The sequence below is a fragment of the Protopterus annectens genome, chromosome 3.part1 (genome assembly GCF_019279795.1).
Source record: "Protopterus annectens isolate FY-2018-M chromosome 3.part1, PAN1.0, whole genome shotgun sequence".
NCBI classification, from domain to species: domain Eukaryota; kingdom Metazoa; phylum Chordata; order Ceratodontiformes; family Protopteridae; genus Protopterus; species Protopterus annectens.
Window position 1 is genome coordinate 1,642,494,964 of NC_056732.1, and position 20,861 is coordinate 1,642,515,824.

Genomic DNA, 20,861 nt, shown 5'->3' on the forward strand with positions numbered 1-20,861 from the left:
GTCAGCTAGGATTTTGGCAATGTCTGTGGGTTTGGTGTATTTTTTGTCATTTTGGACTAATTCTGAGCATATCTGGGAATTCCCACCCAGGTTCCTAACATAACTAAAGAAAGCCTTGTGATTATCCTTAGTGTCCTGTGCAATTTTTCTCTCAAAGTTGGCCTTAGACGATTTTATGAGTGCCCGTAGTTTTTTGCTAACACTGATCAGAGATGCCTTCCCTTTTTGGAATTTTGCTCTATCATGTAGTAGCTTACTCCTTCTATTGTATAGTTTGTTTATGGCTAGGGTCCACCAGACAGGACATCTGCCTTTGGAGGATTGGGTCTTGGTTTTATTTGGGATTGCATGATCCATGCATTCCTGAAGGTGTTCATAGAATGCGTTTATAAAGGATTCTGCGGTCTGGGCTGTATTTTCCACAGGCCCGGGGGCTTTGAAGGATTCCACCTCAGTTTTGAGGAGTGTGAAATTTGCTTTAGAGAAGTTTTTCACTGTGGTTTTCTGGGCAGGGGGTGGGGTCGGGATGTGAATATCCAGTGAGATTAGTTTATGGTCTGATCTTACCAGTGAGGGATACACTTCTGGTCTGGAGCATAGAGTCCCCATGTTGGGGATGATCAGGTCCAGTATGTTTTCCACTCTTGTGGGAGTGGTAACAAGTTGTTCCATAACATTTGAGTTTATAAATTCTAGGAACCTTTGAGCTAGGGTGTTGGAGCCAGAGTAATGCTCCCAGTCTATGTTTGGGTAGTTGAAGTTGCCCATTATAATGGTGTTTGGAGAGACCTTCATATTTTTCAGTGTTCTCAGGAAGGCCGAGTGGGGTTCCTGGGTTTGGGAGGGTGGTCTGTAGCAGGCTATAAACTGGAAGGCAGTTTTACCCACTGTTAGTTGCACATGGATAGTCTCTGATGCTTCGTGCTGTGCCACCAACCTGGAGGTGTGGGTATCTTTGACGAATATTGATACTCCCCCTCCTTTTCTGGTTCGGTCCAAGTTTTGGGCCTGAAAAGCATGGTATGAGGTATAACCTGGTAGTGCTGGGGTGCTCTCGGGAGCCTTGAACCAGGTTTCTGTTACTGCACAGATATCTATGTTCTCCATGCTAAGGAGAGTTTCGAGTGCATGCATCTTGAGGTTTAGAATTCTGGCATTGAGTAGCATTACTCTTAGTTTCTTATCCCTTGTGATACCTATGGAGGTGGGTTTGTCTTTTGAGCCTTGCCTAAAAAAGGCACTATGTGGGTAGCAAGAGCCTTTGCCAATATCCGAAAGCCCAAGGGTGACAGGTGCAAGCCGCCCCTAGCGAAGCATCGTGGCTTGTCGAGCATGTCATCCCAGGCTGACAGGCATTGGATCCCCTTTGACCGACACCAATACTTAAGCCAATTGTTGAAATTAATCATCTTGTCTTCATATTGTGGCATCATTCTTGGTGAGGGTAAGATGCTACTCAAGGTCAGGGTCATACCGGCCTGGGCTACATGCTCAGAGAGCTCCTCTATGTCTCTTTTCATGCAGTCCAGGGAGGTACGTCTCAGGTCATTCACACCAGCATGGACAATGACGGAGTCATATTTGTACTTGCTTTGGAGTGACCTGAGTGCTTGTGTTATGTGGCGGATCCTAGCGCCCGACAGGCAGCCCACCTTGACCTTCTCCTTGTTCAGCCTGGTGAGCAGGATGTCAGTGTGCCTGACGATAGAGTCACCTATTACAAGTGTATCAGGTGTGTTGTTTAGCCTTAAGGGCTGTGACTGTTCGGCACACTGGCTGTGTGAGCTATGTGTTGTATGTGTTTTGTTTTGGGGTAGCGGTTGCTTGGGTGTCTGCTTTGGAGGTCTCTGCTGCTTAGGCAGATTTTTATTTAGAGCCTCCGAGTATGTTTTTGTGTGTTTATGTGTTTGGTTTGCTGTCATGGTAGGTCTATGTGAGACTGGAATTGTAGTGAGTGTGGTTTCCTTCTCCTCCTGACTGGTTACGCCAGTACTGAGTTGAGAGAGCTTAGCCTCCAGTTTGGCAGTTTAACAATGGGCAAAACTGCAATTCAAATTGTAGCTTGCTACAGATCACCCACCATGTCCCAGGACCCCCATTCAGCATTTCTGGAAACACTGGAAAACATAAAGGTCTTACCAAACACCCTAATATTGGGTGATTTCAATTACCCAAGCATTAACTGGGAGAACTATTCAAGTACTAACTCCCTTGTCCAACATTTCCTAGAATTTATAAACTCAAATGCCCTGGATCAATTGGTCAACACTCCCACCAGAGGTGACAACATATTGGACCTGGTCATCACCAACATGGATGACTGGTGTTCCACACCGGAGGTCAACCCCTTGCTGGTTAGATCTGACCATAAACAAATCACTCTGGATATCCACATTCCACCCCCAGCCCCAGTCAAGGAAACCAATGTGAAAAACCTTTCAAAAGCAAACTTCACCTTACTTAAGACCGAGGTGGAAAGTTTCAAAGCCCCCATGCTAAAGGATAACACTGTCCAAGCTGCAAAATCCTTTACTAATGCATTCTACAGGCCCCTACAGGAATGCATGGATTGTGCTATCCCAAGCAAAACCAAGACTCACTCCTCCAAGAAAAGGAAACCAGGCTGGTGGACCCCTGCCATAAACAAGCTATACAATAGAAGGAGGAAACTTGTACAGAAAAGAGTAAAATCCCAAGAAGGGAAGACATCCCTGATCAGTATCAGCAAGAAACTACAATCCCTCATAAAATCATCCAAGGCTAGCTTTGAAAGGAAAATTGCCAAGGACTCCAAAGATAACCACAAGGCATTCTTTAGCTATGTCAAAAATCTAAGTGGCAATGCTCAGATCTGCTTGGAGTTAGTGCAGAATGGCACAAAATACACTGAACCGACCGATATTGCTAGCATCCTGGCAGACAGGTTCAGTGCAAACTTCACCCCCTCTCACCACCAACAGGGTCCATAATCATACCAGAAGAATGTACAGTCCCTGAAATCACAGACACTCAGGTTAAAACAGCCCTCTCCAAAGCCAAAAACACAGCATCAATGGGACTGGACAGTGTCCCAGGCTGCATCCTACACAAGCTCAAAGATGAACTAACCCCTCACCTAAACACACTGTTCAAACTCAGCCTCTCCACAGGCTACATAGAGTGATGCACAGCAACAGTTATTCTGCTCCACAAAGGTGGAGCCACAACAGACCCTGGGAACTATCACCCTATAAGCCTAACTAGCTTGGTCTGCAAGGCTATGGAGAGCATCATCATAGAACTCATTAACAGAGACATTGGAAACCTCCAAACACTGGACCCTACCCAGTTTGGCTTTGTTAAGGGCAGATCATGCCTCCTAAACCTCGTGGACTTCTTTGAGACAGTTACCAAGGCTATAGATAAGGGAAAGGTGGTACACGCAGCCTACCTAGACCTTGCAAAGGCCTTCAACACCATTCCCCATTCTGGTATTATAGATAAGCTCACCAGCCTGAAAATAAACCCCTGTGTCACAAGATGGGTTGCCAACTGGCTCACGGACAGAACTCACATGGTGAGAGTTGTGGGAGCTACGTCCGACTCTAAACCGGTTACAAGTGGAATTCCCCAGGGCTCAGTCCTAAGACCCCTCCTGTTCGGCATATACTTCTCAGAGGTACAGGCAAGCACAGGAGGACTATGGCTGACCAAGTTCGAAGAAGACTGCAAACTAGGGGCTATAATTGACTCTCCGGCTGACACAGACATCCTCCAAAAGGGTATCACTGAGATGGATACCTGGTGTCAAAATCATGGCCTCAAGCTAAATACCAAAATGTGCATAGTCATCCCCTTTGGAAAAAAACAAAGTACCCACAAACTACCAAATAGGTGGTAGTCCCCTAAATACGGAAGATGTAATAAGGGATCTGGGGACCCAAGTAGATAATAATCTTTCCTTTGATAATCACATTGCCAAAGTGGTTAGAAAATCCTTCTATGTGGCCCACCTAATCACAAAAGGGATGCCCCTCTACTCATCACTCATCAGACCCATCATGGAGTACAATGCCCCATTTGGGATGTACCTTACAAGACACCTGCAACAGCTGGAAAGACCACAGATGTACCTCACCAAGAGGATCACTGGCCTCAAACAGATGCCCTATGCATCTCGACTGAAAAAACTCCAGCTGTACTCAGTTGCATACACCTACTCAGAGGTAATCTCTGCCTGACATACAAGGCCATGTCCAACCCAGAACTGATGGACTTGCTCCACCTAAAGAAAACCATATCCCCTCGAGCCACACGCTCTAGGGATCTAAACCTCACCACAACAATAAATAGGATGTGCTGGAGGGAAAGATTCCTGTCCCTGAGACTTCCCATGCTTTGGAACAAGATTCCAATCTACATTAGGCAGAGCTCCTCACTAACACTCTTCAAGAGAAACCTTTACGAGTGGATGGGAAACAGAAAGTTTACCCTGGGGATCACTTCAGTGGCTCTGCTGGACAGAGGCACAGGGAATTAATCTAAGGGGGTGGCGAAAGCCAACACATTCTGGCTAGGCTTATAAATGCCTTCTGGCAGATAGCCTAGTACCTACCTATGAACCTATGAACTTTTCTTCTTATGGGGATATCCTTAATTTGCACCCCAAATGTATATACTTTTTAGTCTCATACAACTTTAGAGGCTAATTTTAATTGTCTTGTGGCATCTTCCTTCCCTATCATTTATCTACATCTCACACTCTCTTTCATATTCTTCTGTCATTTTTGCTGTAGTCCATCACCAGAGGAAGTCAACAGTTGTCACTGACAACTGCTTGTTTTGCTTCTTTTATACTTTTTGAAACTACCTCTCCAAATAATAGGTAGAATCAACACAGAGTTGCAAATGCACAACTATAGAATAACAACAGCCCCTCGCCCAATCAGACCTATTTAGGAGATGTTGTAACACAGAAAACATCTCCTTTCCAAAAGGGTAAGCCAGTTTAGACAGGCCTTTCCTCTTGCATCGGCCATTCCTGTACTTGGCCCACTAAATGAAGTCAAGTCAGTATGACAGTGTAACTAAACTCTTGCTATTAGATACAGCTGATTCTATTAATTTTGCTCAGGAAGTTGCCTCCCCCAAAACTCTATAACAGGCTAGTCATGAGTGTGCATTCTTTTTCTGTGTTGTGCAGACCATTTGGGTCAGCCTTAACTTTTGCCAGGACTGCACATTCAGACATCTAAAGCAGGGAGAAACAAAATGGCTGCCATCCTATAAGCAGTGTCTCCACATAGCTCTGCCACTCACCTGAAATATAACAACCAATCTTAAGGAACGAAAGTCTTCACAGCATATAATTACTTTACTAAACTATCAAGAACCTTACCTGGTGAATGTACCTGCATTTTGGAGAGGTTGCGGAAAGTCTGCTGTGTAGGATTGTACTTGATCTGGCTGGCTGTCTGCTGCTTGCTTGGTCTGCATGTGCTCTAGGCCTCAGAGGCCTACTATTCCTATGGAAAAAAAAAAAGCATTGAAAAACTTTCATAACCATGCCAAAGGAGCTAGATCACATGGAAACTCAAACTACCAAAGCAAAATTCTCAGCTATAACCTCCCCAGAAAAAGAAGGAACCCCGAAAAGGGCCAGAACTACCAAACAACAAGAGGCTTCTAAAGCAACACCTCTAACATCAAAAGAAAAAACAGACTCAAATTACATGGAGGAACTGAAGACTGCTCTACAACCCATTCAAACAGCAATTCAAGGCATCTCACAGCAGATTAAATCATTTAATGAATCCATTGACAGAATTTTAAACAGAATGGATAAAACAGAAGCAAAGGTACTGGACAATGAGATTAAAATTGATCAATTACTAAAAGATCAAAAAAATAATGACACAAGCATAAAGAGCATCCAACAGAAGTTAATTGATCTCGAAGCCAGATCCAGACGCAATAACCTTATCATCAGGGGCATCCCAGAACATATTCCACAAATGGATTTACTAGAGAGCATCTCGGATATTTTTTCTATTTTCCTGGACAAAGAACCCCTCTTAGATAAGATAATTATAGAATGAGCTCACAGAGCCCTAAGACCAGCAACTAACAATATTTTTCCAAGACCAGTGTTTGTGAAGATTCTTAACTACCAGCATGTTACCAAATTAGTAATAGCAGCAAAGAAGAAAAAATCCATTGACTGGAAGTGCTCAAAAATCTTCCTCTCTCCTGACCTTCCAGCCCCAATTAAACAGGAGAGACAGAAATTAGCTCCTTTTTGTGCCTATCTGATCAGAAAACAAATAAGATTTCAAATGCGCTACCCTAGCACCCTCATTTTCTCTCACCAGGGTGTTCAGATCTCAGCGCACAACCTCGAAGAGGCTAAGGAGGCATTTAAAAAGTCATTCAACGAAGTTCCGGACAAGGCAAATTAAAATCTGCAACACTTATACCTTAAAGCGTGCGTTTTGTTTCAACTCTGTTATTTTCGGAATTTATGATTGAAAACAAGAAGTTTACCTTGTCAGTTGGTCTGTTTGATGGTCTCCCATGTTTGTTCGCTAGCGCTACTAGATCCAATACATCTTGTCTCACTCCATGGTTTATTTTCAGCGCCCCTGGCCTGTCGCCATGCTCGTCGGTCCTTCGGAAGGTCGTTGACCCTTCATGACCCATCATTCAACTGGGTCTTAAAGGCATACAGCCCCTTTGGCGCTTATCAGGACACACGGAAGGTTTTTTTTTTTTTTTTTTTAGCTGCAAACTTCGGTCTCCTTCATTTCCAGTCTGCAAAGGTGTCTTGAACAGCAGCAATGAATGGAAGATTAAATTGGCGAGCTCTCCAGCACCAACCATTTGCACTCGCTTATGAAGGGAAGTTACCAGGGTCGTCCATCAGTGCAAGTCTCACGCAGGGCAGAGCAGCTTACTTGGTGGCAGCATCCTGCCTTTCCATTTCCTGCTATTTACGTTAAGGTAAACTCGTGCAATTAAATAAAATTGCTGGCCATTTTTGGAAGCAGCAAAAGGGTCAACCCTGCCAGCTATCTTGACGAGTAAGACCATTAGGAGTAATGGCATCTTTGACTGAATCATATATCTCGAGGTCTGGGGCTAGTGAGTGTTTTGCTTGGGTACTTTGTTGCCTTATTTCATGGGAAGCAATGACATTTACTATAACTCTTACTCCTACACAGTAATTTATCGCATGGATAATATATATATTTTTTTCCTTTCTTTTGTGTGCTATATCAGTTTATTTAAAGGAACCAGGCTGATTTACAGGGACAGCATATCTGCTATTGTGATGCATTTTGTGTTACTGTTTCACACTCTCTGATTTTTCAGGATACTTGTGAGTGGTTAACATTTTAGCGACTGCACATTTGAACATTTTATTATGGGTCAGGATAGTAATAATGAATGCTGTTTCATCTCCTCCAACTTCTAGCATTATGTGTAAATAACAAGTAATTTTCCTACTGAATGCAGTGCTATAGTGGGAGAAGACAATTTTCACCTCATCATATTGCTGATCTTTAATTGATAGCTAGCAGTCCTCATGGTTAGGGTGAGTAGAGATTGGTAAAGAAACAAGGGTAGTTCCTCAGCTGACCGGCACTGTGCAATCCTGGTTCTAGTGTATAAAAAAGTGGTCAGTATTTACTTTGATTAAAGGAGAATCAGATTTAGGTTTATTGCTTTTAATCCATGCATACTCTACATAGGGTACATACCCTGCTCAATCCCTATGAATGTAGGATTTGAATATCTGTAAAATCCTTCCCCATAATGCTGTGGTTGACATTTGAGAAGCAATAGCCTCTACAAAAATAAAGAACCTTCCCTACCTCATAGCAGGTGGATCATATGTTTATTCTGTGATATTGGTATAACCCAATGATGCTGTCTGTTATAGGGTTATTCTTAGTGAAGCAAATTCCCGAAAGTACACAAGGTTCAATGTAACGCTAGGGTTAAGAGGGTATGGTAGAGTGTTATAAAGTAATTTTATTATAGAGGTTAAGGCAGAATCCTAATAAAAAGTGATGTAGTTACTGTTATAGTTAAAATAGTGGGACTGTCGCGGAGGCTGGTTATGGATCATCACCGTAAGCACAGTAGCCTTCTAGGAAATGTAAATAATTTTTTGTTGCTGTTTAGCTCTACATGAATATACACTTAAAGTTTAGTCATGTGGACTGTTGGGGATGAGGGGTACAGTTCATCAATGGGGTCATAATAACTGTATATGAAATGTAAATAACTTGCTATTGCTGTATAGTTCTGCATGATTTTCCTTTACTTTGGCGGAGCGGTGGGCATGTTTAAAGCACTGCTTGGGTTTGCTATGCATTTTTGTTCACGGCGTTTAAGGAGGCATTTTCTGGGAACAAGTTTTTTCTCTAATTGGGTAAGCCCTAAACGGAGCAAATTGTGGTTCCCAGACCCTTCCGGGCTTAGGGGGAGGTGGGTAGGCACCGGGAGTAAGCAGGAAGGATTGATTATACTTGCCCCTACATTTATAATGCAGTTTGACAGTAAGGTACAGTGTTGTACATATCCCCTATCACATATCCCCCTGTTTAATCTACTTAACTCAACTGGTTGATGTGGAACTTAGAATCTTGGAACATTAAGGGGTTACAATCACCTAAGAAAAAAAAATTGCTTATGCATCTAACACTGAAATCTACCTCTAATATTACTTTCCTTCAAGAGACACATTTGCTGAATCAACAGTGGGAACAAGAAAAATTGAGACCATGGATCAAAATCATTATAGCCTCAGAAAGCACTACGAAAAGTGCCGGAGTGGCCATTATTATCAAAAATAGCTTCGGGTCAAATATAGTTAAGATGGGGTCAGACAATGAGGGGAGGTGGTGTTACTTCACTTCAAATCACCCTTTATTAGATAAACCTATTCTCGTTATAGACATATATGCCCCATGTTACGCTCAACAATATTTCTTCGCAAAGCTATACAACTTCCTTACCTCCTTTCCCAATCACTACTATATCATTGGTGGAGACTGGAATTCGGTGCAGGACCCCAAAACAGATAGATCAAACCCCAAAGCGAGATATAATCTTTCAGCACATAAAGCCCTAACTGAACTGAAAGAAGACTTTAACTTATTTGACCCGAGCATATTTTTAGACCCTACTCAGAAAAAGTCTAAATACACTTTCTTCTCTAGCTGCACCAAAAGTTGGTCTAGATTAGACTTTTTTCTGATTTCCCTGGCCTTCTACAACTTGGACATCTCCTTTAATCAATCTCCCAGATCTCTCTCCGATCATTCCAAAATCTCTTTATCTATTTACCGACACAACAAAGACCCAACTAACAGATCAGTTCTTTGCTGGTGGTTGAATCCCAACCTCCTGAGGAGAGAGGAGATTACCGCTCAAATTGAAGAATACCTTGATAATTTTCTTAAATCTAGGGACTCCTTCCAATCTCCAATAGACTATGAATGGGCCGCGGTTAAGTCAATGATCAGAGGATTCCTGATAAACAAAGCCTCATACTATAAAAAACTTTGTAACAAAAAAGAAAGGGAATTAACTTCTCAGTTACATTCAGCAGAAACGGAAGCCCAAACAAACCACACCCCACTCCTAGAAGAATGTATAATCCAGTTACAAAAAGACCTAATTTCTTTACAATTGGATAACCTGAACTTTCATGAGATTAAGTCACTGGCCTTATAAGCGGATGTAATACAATGTCCCTCCAGATTTTTGGCCAGAGTGATCAGTTTATCTAAAACCTCTACATTTATACCAGAGATTCATTATAAAGGGAAGGAGTTCCAGAAACCCAATGAAATCATTAAAATATGTGAAAATATTTTCACTCAAACCTATGGACCCACAGGAAACATAGTTGACGAAACAGAAATACAATCTTTTCTGAGAAACTTGACCTTTCCCAAACTCACGGAAAGACAAAATAAATTCCTGGAGAGAGACATCAACACGCAGGAGATCATTTCTGTCATAAATAACCTTAAACCTAACAAATCCCCTGGCCCCAACGGATTTACGGCAGAATTTTACAAAGTATTTAGTACAAAAATATCCAAAGGATTGAGGATACTGTTTAACTATATTATTTTAAATGGTTTTAAGGACACTCATTTAAACGCCTCTAAAACTATCTTCATCCTCAAGCATAATACGGACCCTAAAAATCCTGGAAACTATAGACCCATTTCCATAATCAATTTAGATATGAAAATCCTGGCAATGGTCCTAGCTGATAGGCTGAAAGCGGTCATCTCTTATATTATCTCCCCCAAGCAATCTGGGTTTATCCCGGGAAGGCAAACTAATGATCAAACCTTACTGCTGGAAACTATGATACACCATTCCAATCTTAGCAAGCACCCTATCTATGCCTTCGCGGTAGATGCATCCAAGGCTTTTGATCGCTTGAGTACAAAATTCCTATTTCTCACGCTACCTTTCTTCAACATCCCAATCTCATTCATAGACAAAATAAAAACCCTTTATTCTCCAACATACACTACGCTTCAAATAAATAAACTACCCTCTAACAGGATCAAAATTGTCAACGGGGTCAGACAGGGATGCCCCCTTTCCCCACTTTTATTTAACCTATATATGGAACCACTATTCATGCTTATTAAACAAGCTACTTTTCATCATCCCCCTAGCATTTATAATTTGAAGATCTCTTTTTCAGCATACGCAGACGATTTAAACATCTATTTCACTCTCCCCGGCTCTGACCCAATTAAAATATTATCTTCCATTAAACTATTTTCTAACCTCGCAAACTATAAACTTAATAAAGAAAAATCCCTAATATTTCCCTTAAATATCCACTCTATGCTGCCTAATATATTTTCAGAAACAGAGCTCAAATCTAATGAACAACTGCACTATCTAAGTATTCACTTTTCACAGGGAAACCAAAATTACTATCAGGATAATGTAATCCGGTACTGGAATAATATTCAAAACGATATTGATAGATGGTCAAAACTTAAGCTCCCTTTCTTGGCCAGAACCACGGTGATTAAGATGAATATCATTCCTAGACTTCTTTATCTGTTTCATGCAACCACCTGCATTCTACATAACAACTTCTTCAAAAGGATTATATTGTCCATCTCTAAATTTATTTGGGCTCCTAAATCGGTTAGAATTAGTTATTCAAAACTCATTTATCCGAAGGAGAGGGGTGGGTTGGGTCTTCCTGACTTCAAAACCTATTATCAGTTAATAAATAGTAGTAGAATATTTAAGATTGCGTCCTATCATAGGGCTAAATCTCTGTGGACCCCGACATGGGTGATTTTAGGTAATAGTTTTGTTAAAACATTAAAATTTAACCCCGCATCACTCCCATTTTTAAATGAAGAAAACTTAGGTTTACTAAAACACTCAAAAAGCCTATTATTCAACATAAAATCCCTTCAGGCCCTTTTCAATTCTTTGAACCTGTCCCACTCATTCATAACTCTTCAACCACTTCATCTCAACCCCAACCTTAAATTAAATGGACATATGCTTAACTTGGATCAATACCCCCTCCTTTTGAATACTTCTATAGCCGATCTTTTCCCCTTTAGACATCAGAATATCACTAACCTAAGAACTAAGCTGAACTTACCCAAAAAATACCTGAGTATTTTACGACAAATTAGAGAGCTGGTACAAAAGTACCTGGATCACCTTCTGGCCTCAGAAAATGATATTATAACCTGTAAAATGATAAAGAAACTACTTCTCAGTGAAAAAAAAAATGACCGCAAGCTCCTACAAGGTCATTATGTCACTCAGATATCAGAATGTTCTCGGTTTTTCGAAGTTCTGGACAAAGATTAACCCTGCTATTAACCAAAACCAGATCTTAAAAGCTATAAATATAAGCGCTAAATCTATTCCTTTCAAAAGGATGAAATACACTCATCTAATGATCTTGAACAATGCATATTTCACCCCTGACGTCCTTAGTAGAATGTTCCCAAATCAGTCCCCCAAATGTCGATTCTGTGCGAATCAAACTGATGACATCCTTCATTTGTTCTGGAGTTGCAAGTGTTCCTACAAACTTTGATGTGCATTGAGAGTGATTCTTGAGAAAATTGTCTATGAAAAATCCACCCTCTCATGGGAATTCACTATCCTTCATATTCCACCTCCTGGCATATCTGATAGGAAATGTAAGGTTTTAATACCCATCTTTATGTTAATCGAATATTACATTTCCTTAAATTGGAAAAACAGACACTCCCTCTCTTGGGAGGGGTTTAAACTGACAGCTATTAAATACCTCAAGGCACATAAATATCTGTTCCACAATATTAAGAGCAAACCAGTTATTAAGGAATTTTGGGGAATATTATCTGACCATATACTTAAATGAGTATTAATCTTGTGGGGATTCCAATATTTACATCACGCTGTACTGGACCCATTCAAGAAGCTTTGGGCAATGTATGATTGTATATAGTTTTGGATTGATGTACATGTCTTTGATGTTTTAGGATTTATGTTTTTGTAAGGTTTAAGCAGCTGTACCATGAGGAACAAATGAAGAGGTCTATGGAAATGTGCTTGCTGTCTAGTGTTATTTGAGGCTGCACGTATGGTAGAAAATAATTAAGTATAATAACACATTTATTTAACTTTAAATAATTTTATTTATTTATTTATTTGATAACCAGGTAAGTGAATTGCTCCTCTGCCCTTATCCAGCCACAACCCACACCAGATTCATGTCTGTACTTCAAACATTTTGAATGGCAAAACAGCTTATTTTGCAGGGAAACAAGTCCCCTGCAACCCCCATGGTGGGACGCTGTTTTCCGCACACCAACTGCTAGTTATATATGCTGCACCTCACTAAGGAAAGGGCCAATTCCCCAATTCCCACTGAAATGCAATCTCTTACAGTTGGGTTCCCATTCACTATCATACTGCAGCATCTTCAGTGCTGACATTTTGACTGTCATTGTTGTGGCACTCAGCTTTCAAAATCTTCGATGTAAAGACATGGATTCAACCAAGTATCCAGAAAAAAAGACAGGCCAGCAGAAAAAGCGGGAATGATGCAGAGTCAAAAATACAATATATAAAGGTTTATTTGTAAACCCAAATAACCACAGACCGGTTTCGGCAGAATATGCCTTCTGCAGTGTGTTACAGACGAATAAACAGAGGATGGAAAATACATTTGCATATATATAGTATGAATTGACCAATGAGCATAAAAACTGCCCTGTCATTCATTAATATTCATGAATAAGAGTAGGGACACCAAAAACAGTGCAATTCAAAATGAATGATACTAGTAATGATAATTTCAAAAAATAAATGCAAAACACTATACATATTTAGATAGACCAGTTATGCTAAAATATGTATGGAACATATTAATAACATGAGAATATATTATAACAAGACAATATATTATAAATATAGCAAATAATGGAATGAATTTGATAACCACCCTGATGTAGTCAAAGCAAAGTGCACAGAAATGTACAGAGTGCAAAATACAGGGGAAATATTCAATATCCTGCTGTACTAGGTTAGCAAAAAATTTGATAAACATATATCATCATGATAAAAAAGAACATTATAAAAATATATGTATTATGGAACCAATTGGTATATGAAGTAAGAAACATACACTGAAGTGAATGAAGTAAGAAACATACACTGGCTGACAAGAAGTAAAGTGATACCTGAGTAACGATGTTCATAGGTATATATAGTCATGATAAGTCGGCATATGAATGTTGGTATGTTCACATGATAGGATATGTAGTGGACGACTGTGACATAAGAAAGGTTATGGAAATCAAGGTTAAAAATGATCATTGAGTCCTGGACTGAAAATAGCTCCCAAAGTAATGATCCAATATTTTTCCTTCTGATTCAGAATGCCATGCCAGCCCTGTTTATTGCTACGATCACCCACAATTCGATCAATAATCATAAACGTAAATAGTGCTTGTGGATGTTGGAGGAGGTGTTGGTACATAGCATTGGTGGTCCTTTTGTTTTTGATGTCACTGCGATGTTCATTAATCCTGCTTCTAAGTTGTCTGGAGGTTTGACCCACATAGAAGGCCCCACAGTGACAGGTAGCTAAATATATAACCCAGTCACTACTGCAATTGCCAAATACCTTGCATTCAAAAACCTTGCTGGTGTTCCTGCTGGAGAACTGTTTGGATTTGGTAATCTGTTGACATGATCCACAATGACCACATGGGTGTGTGCCCAAGAGTTCATGTCCCGTGAGGGTTAACTGTTTGTAAATAGCACCACCACTGCCTGTATGTTTGTAGTGAGAGAGGTGTGATCATAACGTTTTACCCCTTTTGTATGAAAACTTGCATTCCTCGCCTAGAAGGGATCTGAGCTGGTCATTGGCGAGCAGAATATTCCAATGTCTTTTGATAGTATCACGGATGACATTATAATTCCTACCATAGGTAGTGATAAACCTAATGGTAGGTTGTGCAGTGTCAGTAGGTGGATTCTTGTAATCCAATAATTCCGTTCTCTCCGTGTTCTTGGCTCGATTTCTCGCCAGATTGATGTCAACATAACGATATCCCCTGTTCATAAATCTGCGGCAGAGATCTGTACTGGCCATATGATGATCCTCCTGATTGGAGCAAAGACGTTTCATACGCATAAACTGTGATACAGGGATGTTTATGATGGTGTGGCATGGGTGCATGCTAGAAGCGTGTAAGATAGTGTTATATTGGGGATATTTATGAAAGACCTTCGTGGACACCGTATTGTCCAGGTTTCTGTAGACAGTCACATCCAGAAAGTTGATGGTTTGTTTGTCATAGGTAAGAGAAAATTCCAATCCCCAGATGTTACCATTAAGATATTCCACAAATTCATGTAGATATGCCACATCCGCACGCCACACCATCCAGCAATCGTCCAAGTATCGACGCCAAATATCCATTTCCACCAGGTATAGATTGTGGGACATATCATATATCATGCACTCTTCAAAATACGCCATGAATAAATCCGCATATATGGGAGCAAAAGATGCTCCCATGGCAGTACCCTGAAGCTGCCAGTAGCATTCCCCTTGGAAATAAAAGACGTTCTTGTCGAGTACATGTTCAGATAAGCAAATCAACAGTGTGTTGAATCCTGATGTATACAAGTTGGCCCTGTCCAACCAGTATTGTAATGATTGTAATCCAGCCCAGTGTGGAATGCTGCTGTACAGTGCTTTGACGTCTAGTGTGCACATGAGCCAGTCAGGTTCCAACTGTATGTTCTGAATGATCTTGAGAAACTGAGTGGTGTCTTGTAATCTGGCCCTGACCAAACCCAAGAGTGGTTTAAGGTGTTGTGTTAGAAATGCTGAGAGGGGCTCAGTTAAAGATCCTATCCCTGACACAATAGGTCTTCCTGGGGGCTTAGTTAATGATTTGTGAATCTTGGGTAATAAATAAAGAATTTGTTTGCGTGGTTCAACAACTTCAAGATGGGACACACACTTTTGACTAATGATTCCCTCCTCACATGCCAAATTCAAGAATAAATCAATTTGACATTTGAAATTGGGAGTGAGATCAAAAGACATTTTCATGTAACATGTTTTATCAGACAATTGTCGGAGACCCTCCAGTATATACGCATCCAGATCTTGAACAACTACTGCGCCTCCCTTGTCCGCTGGTAATACTGCAATTGTTTTGTTATTACGGAGTTGTTCCAGGGCCAGATTCTCGTTTTGATTGAGATTATTCGCCATCATGGTGTGTCCATAATTCTGAAAATGAAGATCCCTAAGGACAGATTGCATAAATATTGATACATGCTTGTTCATGGGAGGTTGGAATTCCAATTTACCAAATCTGAACTCATCAGATCTTTGAGAGCATGAATTCGCAAAGAATAATTTGAGGTTTAGATTCCGACAGAAGCCCAAAACATCAATCACAACATGATATTCATGGGAAAAGAAGCCAGGTATAAAGTTCAGGCCTTTATTAAGTAAAATTAATTGATCCCCAGTCAATGCCACCCGTGAAAGATTGAGAACATTCTGATTAATAGTTGCTGCTTCATTTAGGTCAAGAAATTCTTGATCAGACCCTCCAGGGAATTGTCTATTATGTTTGTTTTTGTGTTTTCTGCCCCCCCTGTGTTTGTGGTCATGTCTAAAGGGAACTGTTTATTGCTCTTTTTCCTATGTGGAGACCCCCTGTCCGTAGAGCTATCATAATCAGTAAGTGAGGAGTCTTCTCCAGAGGTACTATTGTAAGCTCCCTCCCTGTTTTTAAGAATAGATCTGGGTCTCTTCCTGATGCGGTTGGGACCCGGACCCTGACCAGGATCTGCAAACTGAACAGACCGGTTTGTCTCAAAGGGACGACCCCTCTGGTAGTCGGAGAAATCCCTATGAAATTTCTTTATCTTATGTTCTTTAGTAATCTTTTCATGATTACTTAGATCTTTGGATAATTTTTTAATATGTTCCTGGAATTTTGGTGTGGATTCATGTTTCTTGCAATTAGAGCATAAAGTTTTCACTTCCTGGATGTTAATGTCCACTATTCTCTCATAATATTTCAACAGAGCGTTCACAAATAACATGGACCCAGCTTGAAGTGCTACCTTCCAATCTTCATTAAGTTTGTCATCAGGTCAACCAAGACCATACATGCCAATTTAGAGCAGCCAGTCACTCATCATGTTTTAAGTGGAAACCAATGTGCCTGGAGAAAAAGCTATGCTAACACATGGAGACTATGCAGACTTAGAACATACAGTGAGTAGAAGTGAAGCAGAATCTGTAGTTGTATAGTAAAGCTGTTAAGAACCAGGTCACCATAGTATCATTTAAAAGTATAGAATAATACCTTTTAAAAGTATTAATTTGCTATTTGTTCACTGGGTAGGTGGGTGGTTCATTGGGTTTATATTACATGATCGAACAGTGAAATGTTTGAATACATAATAACTGACCCCAAAATGTCGAACCGTCAGAATGTTGAACGGTTCAATGAAGATCTCCGTACAGTACGGACATGGAAGTTTTCCACTGTCTGCACTGTAGCACGATCTCAGAGTTGGAATGTTTAAGTAGCGCAGGGTGTGGGAGGTGCAGGGGGGGCTTGCCCCCCTGCTTAGAGCATTTTTATGGTTTGTTTAGGTGTTTTATGGGGGTTTTTTGCCATTTGACATTACGGCGTTTTGACATTTAGTGGTCAATTATTACATGTTCAAACATTTCACTGTTCGATCATGTAATATAGACGCAGTTCGTTAACCCTTTTCAAGCTTAGTGAGCAGCAGTACTCATATAATAAACAATGCAGAATAACCAGAGAAAGATGAATAATTAGAAAAAAGCAAGTCATAGTACAGAAATTCTCAGTACTAGTATGTTGGTAATAACTAGAGTTAGTAAGTACAAGTACATAGGCAAGAACGTGGGTTATAAACATGAATTAAGCAAGAGTTATGTACATGAACATATATTTATATATATATATATATATATATATATATATATATATATATATATATATATATATATATATATATGATTAATTTATGAATGGTTGGCATGTCAAGCAACATGCAAAACGTCCACCGCAACATTCATTACATCGTACAAATAGCACATCGACACTCAGTACATTGAAAAAAGAAATACATTTCCTTTTCTGATGCACTACCCATAACCCAACCACATTCAGCTTAAATTTGTCTGAATAGTGGTAGTGTTACAGGAAGGCCTTTTTTAAAGTCAAGTTGCATATTAGGGTTAGGGGCAGAGTTAGAGTTAGCACACATTTCTAAGGTAGAAGCCTTTCTGCTCCACCTTGGTAATATGTGCTAACCATAACCCTAATGTGCATCTTAACTTTAAAAAAAGGCCTTCCTGTAACACTATCACTAAACAAGACAGCTTGGACACTCACCATGCACATACATACACACACACACACATGCTAAATCTCTCTCTTAACCTTATAAATCCTCACAAGTGAGCACCCCCACACACAGACACACACACACACACACACACATATATATATATATATATATATATATATATATATATATATACACACACACACACACACACACACACACACACACACACACACACACACACACACAATAGGGAAACATCAGGTCATTTTTAGAGCAGCATGCAGATATTCAAGTACAAGGACATATGTGTTGTGCTAACAGCTTGAAATTGTTACCTGCTATTAACCATTGTCATGGTAACAAGTTCACTGGACTACCTTAAGAAGATGGCCTTTGATGCCGCAAGTGTATCTTCTTTTTAATTCTGTGGTGAAGTGGTTTCAGATGGCAGGCCCGTGTCTTGAGGATGCTCTTTCTCTGACAGCAGTTGTGAATTTTGGATGGACAAGAGAAAGGTTGTCATTCTGAGAGCTACTCAGTGAATATCAAAGTTTAAGTAGCATGGTATAGTATGGACTTTCCTGGGGATCCATGATTCATTGTGAGCTGATTTGATTACTTTGTACTAGTTCGATTACTTTGTACTAGTCTAAGACCACAGATTATGCAAAAGGAAAGAAAGGAACAAGAGGTGTGTTGGCAAAACATATATGAGTGAGCAAATAATGTATGCTGGTTTTATAATCATTCCAGAAGAGTCTATCATTAGGGGTCTCATGCTGACTTGTCCCATTGTGCAAATGTAGGTGCGGAAATAAATTTCATAAATGTGGCTACTGAAATGTTGAGTGAAACAGGTACTGACATCTGTAATAATGTATGTCTTCAAATATAAAAGTGGAAGTTGCAGACAAATCTGAAGCTTATGTTCATTAATGTGTTGTTATTTTGTCTTTAACTTCGTACTAAGTTTTGGTTCTGAGTTTAATTTTTATAATTCATTTTCTGAGCGTTCATTCTTTGTAGAAAATATGAAATATTAAGTGAGGGACATGATATGTGACATTTAACAGGACATCGTGGTGTGTGGGTGCGTGTGTGTGCACACTCACAGGTGTGTGTGTGTGTGTGTGTGTGTGTGTGTGTGTGTGTGTGTGTGTGCGCATGCGTCTGTTGTATCTCTTCTGTTTTTTATTTTTGACATCTGATACTTTGGAAGCAGAAGTAAGAACACACCAAATCACCCTGTGCCATTGTAGCCTGGCTTCACTAAAGTCTACATAGTAAACTGCTTCTAAATGAAGCTCATATTACCACTCCTGACACGTTACCCTTTCAGAATAAATTATTCATCTCAGTAAACTTTCTAAGCAACCAAAGGTCTAATGATCCCTTCCTATAGCCCACGTGAAAGCAACATTATAGCAGTTAAAGTAATTTAGTCTGGAATGAAGAAGAAGTAAAGATGTCTAAAAAGAGGTATGTAGAGCTTAAAATCTGCCAGACGATAAGCTGCACCGCTCCATTTCCTAGGCGAGAAAGACAGCCGTCTGCAACTGGTATGTGCTTTTCTATAGTTGTCATACTCTGCTTGCTAGTACTACTATTCAAAGCATCAACATTGTGCTACACATTTAATGCTGTAAGAAATGCTTCTCTCTCTTGTGTACCCCTTGTAATATATTTTGACTCTCGCTCTCACAATATGGTAGTCAGTATCTTTTTCTGTTTGTGTTGCATGTATATTTTAAATGCAGATATTCTTTGAGTGCTTTACCTGGTAAAAGATAAATCTGCAGATTACTTCATAGAGTAGTGTAATTCCCCATACAGTTTGGAAGTGTTTAGTGCGTAAAAAACAAAGCCTATTATCTCCCTTAAGGTGGAGAAAAGAGTGAATCCACAGTTTAATGCATTGTCTGGCAGTTTTTATTTAGGTACCTATTCACCACTATACTTTGTTTACAACATCTATGGTTGTATGTTGAAACTTGCACCACCCCCAAATTCTTCTATAAAAAAAGAGGGAAAAAAACAGAGAAACCTGGCAGACCATGTGACTGTGATCAAAGGGATTTGAAGCTTTTTAAAATGAATAGTGTGAACTTTTTTTTCTTTTAATAGGCAACAGCTGTTTGTGCTGTGTCATGCATGTTTTTTTATTACTGCAATACATATGCAATGTATTCTGGGAAGTTTCACTTTTTGCTCCTAGTGTGTAGATGGCCATGCAGTCTATTTTTAGTGGTATCACACTTTGAATAGCTCTCTCGCTATCTCTGTCACACACACACACGCACACACGCACACACACACACACACACACACACACACACACACACACACACACACACACACACACACACACACACACGTGGCCTAATGGTTAAGGTGTTTGCCTTACAAACACACACACACACACACACGTGGCCTAATGGTTAAGGTGTTTGCCTTACAAACACAAGGTGCAGGGTTTGAGTCTCACAAGGGATAATTGGCTAGGCTTAAAATGGCTTGCAAGGGCAGTTAGCTTAGTATGAACCACAAACACACACTATTTTTAGACATAGTTTCTTTCCCACCAGTAACACAGGGATATAATTCAGATAAATAACATTCATGACTGGTCACAAGTATTGCATTAAGTTTTAGGATTGTATTCAAATTGTATTTCCATACTATTATTTCTTAGAGTTTTTGTAGCAATGTTACTAGCTTGGGTCTTTTACTTCCTCTATTGTCTTTCCAGTTATATACTATTACAAAATTTATCTTAAGCATTTAGCAAAAGAACTAAATACATTTCAGTAGTAATTCACATGTTTTGTGGAAGGGGGCATCCTTTTTGATATTCTTGCTTTATACAGTATCAAAAAAGCCTTAACTTCACTCTGACTTCCTTCCGCAATTTACTAATTAACATTACAACATAAAAG

General features: G+C 39.9%; 1 protein-coding gene across 3 annotated transcripts in view; it reads left to right on the plus strand.

The window, feature by feature from the left end:
* Window positions 1-19,274: 19,274 nt before the first annotated feature.
* Window positions 19,275-20,861, plus strand: part of AKAP9 (A-kinase anchoring protein 9) — a 3,155,794-nt gene continuing 3,154,207 nt past the window's right edge. For 2 of the 3 annotated variants that reach the window (XM_044067666.1, XM_044067667.1), the window contains exon 1: window positions 19,276-19,484. In XM_044067666.1, the coding sequence (XP_043923601.1) occupies window positions 19,391-19,484 (94 nt within the window). In that variant the 5' untranslated portion in view covers window positions 19,276-19,390. Of the gene's footprint in view, window positions 19,485-20,861 lie in introns of all 3 variants that reach the window. The other variant, XM_044067665.1, reaches the window with a different exon arrangement.